This window comes from Leishmania infantum, chromosome 6 (genome assembly GCF_000002875.2).
Source record: "Leishmania infantum JPCM5 genome chromosome 6".
NCBI classification, from domain to species: Eukaryota; Euglenozoa; class Kinetoplastea; order Trypanosomatida; family Trypanosomatidae; genus Leishmania; species Leishmania infantum.
In genome coordinates, this window is record NC_009277.2 from 297161 (window position 1) to 308014 (window position 10854).

Here is a 10854-nt window from a genome sequence, read left to right on the forward strand (position 1 = left end):
TCCACCGCTACCAATGGACCGAAAACACACGAGACGCGCCGGCCTCCCCAGCCGGCCAGGCGCACCGCGTAGCGGCGATGACGGTGCTCCTGTTGCGCCAGCCGTGGCGATGCAGCGAGGCCGTGGAGGCTCTTCGTCGTCTGATGGGCCTTCTCCAGCTGTTCTGTCCTCTGCTGGGTCGTTGTGGTCGCGTGTGTGCCGCGAGGTCACCAGCTGGCGCCGTGGCACTGTCTCGATCCACGAGGTGGACGCGTGGCTACGCTTCAATCCGTACATCCGCCGCGGCTTCCGACATCGCTTCTTGCGCAAGCGCGAGGCCCTCGGCTCGATCGTGCTTTACTTCCATAACGAAACATTCAACATTGTGTCCCACCTGGCCATGGCGGTGCTGATGGCGCTGCTGCTGCTATGGCCGCCGCGGGTGACGGCAATGAGCAGCGGTGGTGGGGCGTCGGACATCTACGACGGAGTAGGCGGGGGCTATGGGCTGTACACCGCCGCGGCTTCTGCCGGCGGGCAGGGCGGCGGCGGCGGCGCATATTTCGGCGAACACGCAGCGGGTGCGCCGTTTCGTGGGCACCGCAGCGAAGCAGCCGAAGTGCCGTCGTGGCTACGTGGGTTGCACGGGCTCGCAGCTGCATCCGGCGCAACTGCGGCGGGCACTGACAACGACGGCACGCAGGGGTGCGCGCCTTCCGGTGATGAGACTGCCTTCCCACGGCATGTGCTGAGCGACGCCGCTGCTGGTGCCGCAACATCTTCGCCCTCATTTCGCTTCTTTGCCTCTCTCTCGGGAGACTCGGCAGCGCCATCGTCGCCGGCATGGATCGTGTCAGGCATCGACAGCGCGCTGCCACCGCCGCCCATGAGCGTCGCCGCCCGTCTCTCCCTCTCCCTCACACCACTGGTGCTCGGCTTCCTGCTGACGTTTGTGATGTCGGTGCTGTATCACGCCTTCATGCCATGCTGCCGCTCCCGCCGCGGCTATCAGCAGCTCCTGCAGTGCGATGTCATGGGCGTCGTCTGCGCCATCTCTGGCAGCGCCTACGCGTACTTTACGTGTGGGATGCCGTGCGCCGGTGAATACGTTCAGGCATGGACGGCGGCACTCATGGTGGCTGCGACGCTGCTGTGCATCTACGTTGTTGTTTTGGTGCCGATGTGGGGCGTGGTGGCAGATGTGTGTGCGCTGGCGCTGCACCTGGTGCAGTGGGTTGCAGCTGCCGTCATCGCTGCCGTGCTGGAGTTCTTGATGGGCCGTCCACTCCCCTCTGCGCCGCCATGCCCGCTACCGGTGCAGCGTGGCGGGCGTGACCGTGATAGTCAATCGCGCCCGTTGCCACCGCCAGAGCACCACTCGCGCCAGCACCTTCTACTAGCCTGGGTGCAGCAGCATCGACATCTATACTCCGTTCAACTCGGTGACGCGCCGACGGCTGCCGCGCCAGCGGTGGCGGCAAACACCAGCATCGATCTGGTACCCCTCAGCGCACTCCAGCGCTCCACCGTCGTCGGCGCCTACTGCCTCCTGCATCTTTATGTGTACCTGGCGCTGGTCTATCCCAAGAGTCGCGCAGCCATGGGCGGGTTCACGCAAGCCACGCACTACCACAACGCCTCCTACGTGTGGCTATGCCTCGGCGGCCTCATCAACGCCGCTCGCTTTCCTGAGGTGGTCGTGTTTCACTGGACAAGACGAGCAGCGCGTCACACGCGGCGTGTGGCGGCGGCAGAGGCGGCCGCGCGGTGCGTCGATGAGCTAAGAAGGGATGCTGCTGTGGCAGAGATGGATGCACGAGGTGCACCGATGGCTTCGTCGTCGTCGCGTGGCTCTGCGCGCCCGCTTCGTGCCTCTCCTGGCGGCGTCGCAACCGAGCTGGCAGCGCAGGCGACCTCTGTGTTATCCACGTCTTCGCCGCCCGCCACCACGCCTACCTTGTGGGACCGGCTCTGCATCCCGAAGCTGATGGTCACCTACGTCGTCTCTGCCTCTACTCTCGACTATATCGGCAACAGTCACAACATCTGGCACGTGTGCACCGCGCTGAGCGCCTTGTCAGCCATCCTCGGCGTCTACTACGACTGCATGGAGTACGACCTCGTCCAGTGCGGCTGATGCGTGGCGTCGGCACTGTCTCGTTCTCTCGACCAGGGGAGAGACGGGGGCGGAGAGCGAGAGGGCGGAGCCCCCCTCCCCCCTCCTCCTCTTGCCTCGGAGCGAGCTGATGGCGGTCATGGGGCCCGAGCCGTGCATCGCTTTTCACGAGCCCCGAACTCGGAGCTCCAACACACCGAAGGCAACGTGTGGAAGCTCATCGACGTCTCCTCGGCGGCGTACAGGAAGCTGGCGAGCGGGGGCTTTGCCGGCTCACGACGGCCGCACCGTCTTGGGAGCGGTGCGAACTGAGATTGCCGCACTGCTCGCACGCGGGTCGCACCGCAGCCTCAGCCGTTGCCTTCCTGCTCCGACAAAAACGACCACCGCCTTACGGGGCTGCCCCTCACCCCCAATGCGACGTCTGCGTCATGGCACAAGACGCTGCTATGGCGCTCGCGTCCGCGAACCCCCCGGAGCAGGGCGGACAGCCAAAGGGACTGCCGTGCGCGGCACGCCGTGTGCGAAGGCCGCGGCGCGCTCGGGCCGCCTTGAGACGCGAGTCCGTGATGGCGAGCGTCATCGCGGACTCATGCTAATGGACACAGTGCGCAGAGCGAATGGTGCGCCCGCTTCCTCTCCAACGAGCCAGGCCGCTGAACCGAACCGACGTGCACCGGATGCGCCGCGGCACGGCACCTGCTGTGGCGCGTCGTCTGCCGCTGCTCGCGCGAAAAAAAAAGAAAAAAGGGACGAGTCGATGGCACAAGGTTCAACGCCTTGAACCACGGCGCATCGTCCGCCTACCGGGCGACGCCAAGACGTTTGGTGGCATCGCACTTTAACCGGCTAGACAATGACGATGGAGCCCCTTCCCCCCTCATCCACACAACAGGCGCCTTCTCGTACCTCCTCCCCCCTCCTTCTCTCACACCAGCGAGGGTAGGCGTTCTACACGTACATAGATCAAGTGCTTGTGTGTGGGTGTGGGTGGATCGGGGCTATCAGCGCATCCAGCTGGCCTCGTGCGAACCGGCGCACCTGTGCTGACTCTCGCTCTCTTTATCTGGATCGCCCCCCTTCTTTGCTCCTTCACTCTGCAACGCGAGAGACGCACGCACACACACACACACACACACACACACACACACAAAATAATGCTTGGGCTGCACCATCGACATGAGCCGCTGGCACGAGAGCGTCTGCTACCACAGCTGAAGCCAGTACAGCTGCACGAGCTTGGGCAAGAGGTGGGCTCTTCGCAAGAGGCATCACAGCCATCAAGAACGCTTTCGCCGTCGTGCCATGTAGCCGCTGCTCGTCACAGCGCATGCCCGATAGGCAGCGACCTCTTCGCGAGCAGAGCCGCATCAGATGCACCCTTGCACCCATCGGCGCCGAAAACAACGCTTGCGCAGCTGACTCATCCGGGCCACATCGCTGGTTGTCCGCCTACCGAGTGGCCGTCGTCGTGCACCACACCGCCAAGCAGCGACGGAGAGGCGAGGGTGTTCTTGTGTGTGGACAACACCAGTGCCGCCACCGCAGCCGCCCCTGCTGCGTCGCGATATCCGTCCGCGTGGCAGACGTTGATGGCGGCCACACAGGCCACCACGACGTACGCGGCGAGCGTGCAGCAAGCGAAACAACTCCTCCGCGACTTTGAGGGCTATCAGCGCAGCGTCGGTGCGTCACCGCTCAACCACGACCAGCGGCGCGCGAAACTCACACCCGGGTGTCTCGAGAGCGGCAGCGGTTCTGCTGGCACGACGAACTGTCCTCGCTTAGACGTAGATGCGCTGGGGCAGCGTGGCAGACCTTCAGCTACCATCTCGACCAAGGCGCGTGGGAGCGCACCCAGCTTCGGTACTGGGCATGCTGCGCAGCCGCCCCAGGCATCGCCATCTTCATCGCCGTCTCTCAGCTTCCCGCTTGACCCCGCTGCGTACGAGCTCGCGAGGCGGCGCTCCCTGCAGGCGCTGCACGACAACGCGCGGGCACGCGCCGCATACATTGATCAGGGGCTGCGGCTCTCACGGGCAGTGCACGCGGCGTTGTTGAAGCGGCCGGGGATGGCTATAGACGGCGTGGTTGCTATGGAGGGCTCATCAGGCCACCCCACGAGTACCGCAATGGCACATCACGATGGACAGGCGCTTTCGCCCGCTGCGGGGGCCGGTGATGCGCCGCGGACCTCGAACGCCGCCGCGTCGCCGTCGCTGGCCGCCGCCGGCCAGCAAAAGACGGATCAGCCGCCTATCGCTGCGGTGCCGGTAATGAGCGTAGCGGAGCAGGCGGCTGCCACGACAGAGGCGGAGCGTGCCCTGTCCCTTCTCTGCACCATCCGCGCGATGCGGCGGCAGACGGAGGAGCTGACCGTGCTGCTGCTGCACGCCTGTGGTGAGTATGGCTGCTGGTCGGTGCCCACCGCCGAGGAAGGTGTTGCCTGGGGGACGAGACGCACGCCGTTGCCTTCTTCACCGCTGCCGAGGCGCGTAAGACACTCGCGGCACCTTTTCACTGACCTGTTCATGGCAGCACCTCCGGCACCGGCCGCACCTTGCACATCCCCATCTGGGTCTCCCGTGGGCGTCAGCGATGGCCCCGCCAGAGCACATCTGCTAGATCTCCGCGCGGCGGAGGATGCTGACAGGGCGCGACTCAGCGCTGCGAGCGTCTTCGCCAAGGAGTCGGCCTGCCGTCGCGAGAGGGCGTGCCGGGTGCTTCGGCAAGCGCTGCAGCAGCAACGGCAGCGATGGCCGCTGTCCACGGCGGCGGCCGCCACTGTGACCCTGGCTGCTGGCGCTGCTTTCTTGGAGATGGCTTTGGCACCGCCGCAGCGTGCAGTGCCGCCGCCACCGCCGATGTCTGTGCAGCTAGACCTCTACGCTGTGCAACAGTGTGCTCTGCACAGTTCGTCTCATGAGTGGCGACGAGGGGCTGCGCAGACGGCTGCCACCGGTGCTACGAAGACAGATGGCGCACCATCATCGGAGGAGGCAGCGTCTCCGCACGGCTCCTTACAGCAGCTGCTACACACCCTGAGAAGGCAGCGACCCCAGCTCCAGCGCAGCTACGATGTGCTCCACGCGGCTGCAGGGCAGCGACACCGCACAAACACCCACTCGTGCACTGACGAGCAGCGAGGGGTGCCGTCTCGCGAGACGACCACCGGAGTCACCAAGGCTGTCGAAGCGAGAGCAGTGGCGCACAAGACGCGCGGCACGTCGGCGGCCGCGTCTGATGCACCACAGCAGGTCGAGGCGCCGCTGCTGCCATCTTCATCGCCCCCACTCGCAGTTACGCCTGACACGCTGCGCCACACACCTTCCTCCCTGCCACGGCAGCACTCTTCCACTACCCCCAGCAGCAGCTCACAGGCTTTGCCATCCTCCGACACGCTGCTGAGCTTGCCTGTGCAGCTGGCTGTAGACCACACGCGGCTGTGGGCGGACCCGCCGACGCCGTTGCAGCGGGCCGATTTCTCGCGCGCTGCAGCCGCCGCGCCGACGAGCACCGAAATATCTGGGAAGGGTGCAAGAATCCCGGTACAACAGGCGGGTCGGTCGGCGGTGGAGGACGCGAGCTCGCATCGCGCGAAGGGCAAGCCGGAGCTGGAGGCACGTATCGAGGTGGAGGTCATTGGTGGGAATGCGGGTGGAAGCCATGCTGCCGCTGGTGCGCCCCCATCCAACTCGACACAGGTGACTAGTATGCGGCGCACATCCTTGTCTTCGTCGACGCCCTTCCCTTCCCCCGCCGCCGTAGATGCGCGCGGCGGCGTCGTTGGTGCACCGCGAGAGGTATGTGAGGCATCATGGCAACCATGCGCGAACGCCATGCCCTCCACGCGCCCCGAGGCAGCACGTGACGTGGCAGTGAAAGAGGGGAAGCTGGCGTCCCAGCATCAGAAGGAGCGCCGAAGACGAAGGGGCGATCGAGGAGGCAGTGCCACCGCTGCCGAGCTCGAGGACTCTGTGTGGCGCCACCTCACGCGCTGGATCTCTCAGCAGCAGAAACGTACGGCGCCTGACGCGGCAGCATCGTTGTCATCGCTAGCGCTCAGCCCACATGACCTCAGCGCTGCTGCTGCGTGGCTGCGCTCGACGAGTCCGCGTTTTGCCATCAGCCAGACGGTCGCTGCTCCACCTCCGGCGTTGGTGCGGATCCTGAAACATGCGTTCCCAGATTTTGTGGCACCTTCATCCTGGAACGCTCTGAGGGCGGCCCCGACTGCCGCTGTGGTAGCTGAAGCGGACCAGCCGGACGGAGATGAAGAGCCACGAGCACCACAGCAGCCGCAAATCCAACCGCCCTCGTTGACCATCACCTCTACCACGTCTTCCCATCCTTACTCTGCGGCGACCTCATCCGCGCCGGAGGCGGCAAGGCTTCCAAGGCGGCCGCCTCCGCAAACAGCCCCTGATGGCCCTGCCGTTTCCCATTCGCCGACGTCGTCGATGAAGTTCTCTCAGGCTCCTTCTGGAGGAACCGACACTGCGGCCGTTGCGCCTCCAGGCCAGTTGCTCCTTGCACCTGTAGCAGCTGTCAATCCTCGCCCGGCACCGCTGAGCGCGCCGCTGCCACCGCCGCCGGCGTCATCGCCCAAGGCCAAGCCGGCGAAGGGTGGCGGCTCTGCGGGGGTGACGAAGCTGCCGCAGCGGCAGCGGCACCGCAACTTCTTCAGTCGTCTCTTCAGGTGCGGCGGATGAGCAACATGGGGGAAAGCTGAGGGGAACGCGCACGCAGCGCATGGGAGGGCGGAGTGCTAGGTGAGGTTCAGCCTCTGTGTGTGCGTGCCTGGCGGATCGCCACATCTGTGCACGCTCTCTTACGTCTCGTGCCGTCGCCCATCTATGGACAGGTGTCGGGCCAGCTCGGTGGCGATTGCAGTGCTTAGAGAATGAAGACAGACATGGAAGAGGCGGCGCTCGATCTCTGCGCGTGTGCGCGTGAGCCCGAGTGGGCAGGAGCGTGCGGCGGGGGAGGGGGTGGATAGAGTCAGGCGCAAGCGCAGCGCACGAGTTGGGGCAACCAACGGAAAACCAACGAATAGCCTTGGAGGAGACACCAGCACAGGACCGCTAACGGCTTCAGCATCACCATAACCATCATCATCATCACCATCCGAAGGACGGCTAGATATTGAAAACATGTGAAGTTTCGAAACTTACTAGGAAAAGACGCGATAGACATGTCTGTTGCTGCGGACGTCGGTCAGCAGGGGCGTCCGTATGTGCCAGGACGTACTGCTGTGCTTCAGCCCACGATCACCGCGCTTCTCTCTCCACGTACGCGTGCTGGCTTGCTCGCTGGCGCATGTGCATCTTGGCACATGGGTAGTTGCACACTCCCGGCCTAAACCGACGCCTACGTGTGCAGCAGTCGCTCTTCCTTCCCTTTCCTTGGATTTGCCCACAACTCTCCCTGCGTGTGTCTGCGTGTCGCCACCCTCCCCCCGTCTCTCTCACATCTCCTCCTCTTCTCGCGCTGCCCATGCGCGTAGTCTCCGCCTGCCGCCTCGTCCCTTTTCTTTTCCTGACAACGCCCCCGAGCGTGAACTCGCTCGCACTGACTTCCTCACAAGCGCACGTACACGCCTTGACCCCCACTACACTCCCCCTGCTCACCGCTGCACTGAAGCACTCACAAGCACACAGGTAGCACGCACCAAGAAGGTCTGGCCGTGTGGCTTCTCTTTTATATTATTTCTCGGCATTCAGGGAGTCCTCCTCCATTCTCTTCTCCCACTTCCTTCCTCAGCGTATATATACGAGAGGGAGACGTTCATAGACACGTCTCGCTCTCGCATCGTGTGTAGCCCGTTTGCGTGCGTGTGCCAACAGGGTCGGCGTAGCGTCTTCTTTTTTTTTTGTTTCGCATCATTCTTTCGCCACTGCACCAACACTACCCAGACCACCACCGCCCATCACCGCTGCCAGGCCGACAGGGCCCTTCCTTCCATCCCTCCTCAAGACCACCCCACCATCCCACCCACACCTACATCCCTCCTCCCTTCCCTCCTCACCGGTACGCCCCCGGCATCCACGCACGCTTTCCATACCCCATCTCGATACATCCCATCGCATATCTTTTTGCTTTTCGTTTTCTTTTCCCTTTCCTCCCTCTCCTCCTTCTGTTGTTCGCCCGCGCACGCACCGCGCGCGGGCTCTGTTTGCCTTCCCCTGCGGGGAGAACGTACTTGTATCCATAGCAGCAACGTACACTCTCACGCCCATACGCGCACGCGCCCCCCCTCCCACACACACACACATCACGTATCAGAGGCCGTCTATCTTTTTCGTTTTTTTTTCTCTCTTTCTGTCTCCGAGTGCCATTGTTGGGGTCCATCGTCATCTTTTCCCGCTTGCTCCTGCCCACCACCGCCGCCACGACATTGCATTGACTGCTTCCTCTGGCGTTCGTACTTCGCCATCATCATCAACGGCGCACCTCCGCTCCGCCTTCCCTCCTCATCCCCAGTTCGTTTCTTTCCGTCAGCTTCATTATTCCTGTTGGCCGTCGTTGCTGGTTGTTGGTGGTGGTTGTCTCTGTCCTCCTCCTCTCTTTCGGTGTGTGTGTGTGTGTGTGCATCCTCCCTTGTCGTCATCATTCATCGTTTCGCCTTGCCTCGCTTCGTCTCTCAAGGCCATCCTCCTCCTCCTCCCTCCCCTCCCTCTCCTGAACAAACGGCAGATTCTGCTTTCTTCTGTACCTCTATCTACCTTGATGGGGGTTCCCCACATTATCACTAGCTTCCTCCCTCCACTATCCTCTTCGGCTGTTGGTGCTCACCCTGTGTACAGCTGCCCGCATCCCTCCCTTCCCTCCCCTCGAGAGATCGTGTCTTCTCCGGCTCTTCGTCCATCTTCGCTACACAAGCCCCTCTGCCATTCCTCGCACACGCATCTATACTCTCGACAAGGAGGCGAGCGAGCAAAAAAAAAAGATTCGGTCCGACGCGCCGACGCACTAAGCGCATTCTTTGGCATAAACACACGCGCACGCACGCCCTCTCGCCACTCCACGCCACGCCGCCCTTCCGTGGAGTTCTGCTCGCGTCCTGCGGTGCGCTTGCCATCCCTCATTCAACCGTTTGTTCTCTTTTCCCTCAGTCTGTCTGCCTGTGTGTGTGTGTGTGCGTGTGTGTGCGTTGATGTTGGTGGCGTTGCTGTGATTATTTGCTGTCTCTCCCCACTCTTTTTTTTTTTCGTCTTTGTCACTCACGCCGCGTCCATCACTTCTCCCGCCCCCCTCCCTCCTTCCCTCCTTCCCTCCTTCCCTCTCGCTTGCACAGGTGACGGCGTGGGGGGGGGCCACTTGCGCTCCTGCATACGTGCTCACACACACACACACATATATATATATATATACATACACATACACATATACACACATATATATATATTTCTATACAAAGCCTCCTCCTGTCTCTCCCCCCTCGAACAACAAAATCGATTCGCGCGCGTGGCGGCGTGCGTGCCAGACCCTCCACCCCTCCCTCCCCGTGTCCGCGTGTGTCTCTTATCTGGTCGCGCATTTTTTTTTTCAACGCGCCCTGCACGGCTTTCTTCTCCGACTGTCCTCCCCGCTCTCCGCCTGTTGCAGATATTTGCGGCACGCTATTCGTCGTGTCGCTGTCCTGGTGGCTGCGGTCGTTGCCGCTGCGGTCAGACCCCCTCCTCCCTCCTTCCTCTGCGCCGCATCGTTGTCCTTGCTGTTGTGCTATCGTGAGGCGCACATTGACGTCACACACACATGTAGATACACGCACGCACACGCGTATATATATGTGTGTGCGTGTGCGCGTACATGTGCATGTAAAACGAAGCCGGAACACACGCAGCAGCAGCAGAGGTCTTTCTGAGAGCGAGCACACGAAGCAGAGGGGCAACGAGGGATAGAGGGGTACAGAGACAGCGCGAGAGATTTGGTAGCGAGCAGAACAGGAGCGCCACATCCTTGTGCGCATATACATGCACACACACACATATATATATATATATATAAGAAATCGTACACATCAAGCACACGGCCATCAAGGCTATCCTCCTAGGTGCACACAGACAAAACAGCATCACCGCGGCCCTCCTCCTCTCCTCTTTTCTTCTCTCCAACCTTTTCCTGCCTTTTTCGTTCTCCGCGTGTGCGTGCGTGCTTTCGCATCATCTCTGTTTGGGGCAGCGGCAGCTGAGAAGAGGAGCCGCGCGTGTCTGTCTCCGTGTTTGATCGCTCCGGCTTTGTCTCTGTGCTCTCCTTTGCGACGCCGCGAGACTCTTCGATTCGTCGAGTGGTATCGTGCGCTCCTCCCCGCACGTGTCTCCGCCGTGGTTGGTTTTCTCGCTTTCTTCTCCTCTTCCTCCTGCGTGTGTGGGTGTGCCTGTCTTCTTGTGCTCTCCGTCCGTGCATTCATTCATCCATCCAGCTCTCCCGCTCTGCGTGACTCCCTGTGGCGCGCGCGTGTAGGAGTGCACAGCGCGTCAGGCGTCGTTCTCTTCTGCCTTTCAGTTCTTGTTGCTGCTGCGTTCTCTCGTGCGCGCTTCTTTCGTTGCCGGACGTGGTGGCCGCTTCCTCTGCGCGTGTGCCGTCCTGCCCCCGTCCCACGCTTCTAGCCTTCCGTGTGTTCTGCAGTCTTCCTAGCCTCCTTGCCTCGGTGTCTGGCTTGCTGTCGTGCGCAGGCATTGAAAACAAAACGAGGGCGCGAAGACGTCGACCGCCGCGGGCGGGCATCGAGAGGGAGGGAGAGTAGAGAAACATCG

At 62.5% G+C, this 10854-nt stretch overlaps 2 protein-coding genes across 2 annotated transcripts; both read left to right on the forward strand.

The window, feature by feature from the left end:
- Positions 1–109: 109 nt before the first annotated feature.
- LINJ_06_0780 (conserved hypothetical protein) lies at positions 110–2116 on the forward strand (the record flags this gene model as incomplete). Its single annotated transcript, XM_001463121.2, has 1 exon — positions 110–2116. The coding sequence occupies one exon, from the start codon at positions 110–112 to the stop codon at positions 2114–2116; it is 2007 nt and encodes a 668-aa protein (XP_001463158.2).
- A 1136-nt stretch (positions 2117–3252) lies between these two features.
- Positions 3253–6807, forward strand: LINJ_06_0790 (conserved hypothetical protein; the record flags this gene model as incomplete). The annotated part of the gene is made up of 1 exon (XM_001463122.2): positions 3253–6807. One exon carries the CDS (start codon positions 3253–3255, stop codon positions 6805–6807), a length of 3555 nt encoding a protein of 1184 aa, XP_001463159.2.
- Positions 6808–10854: the final 4047 nt, after the last annotated feature.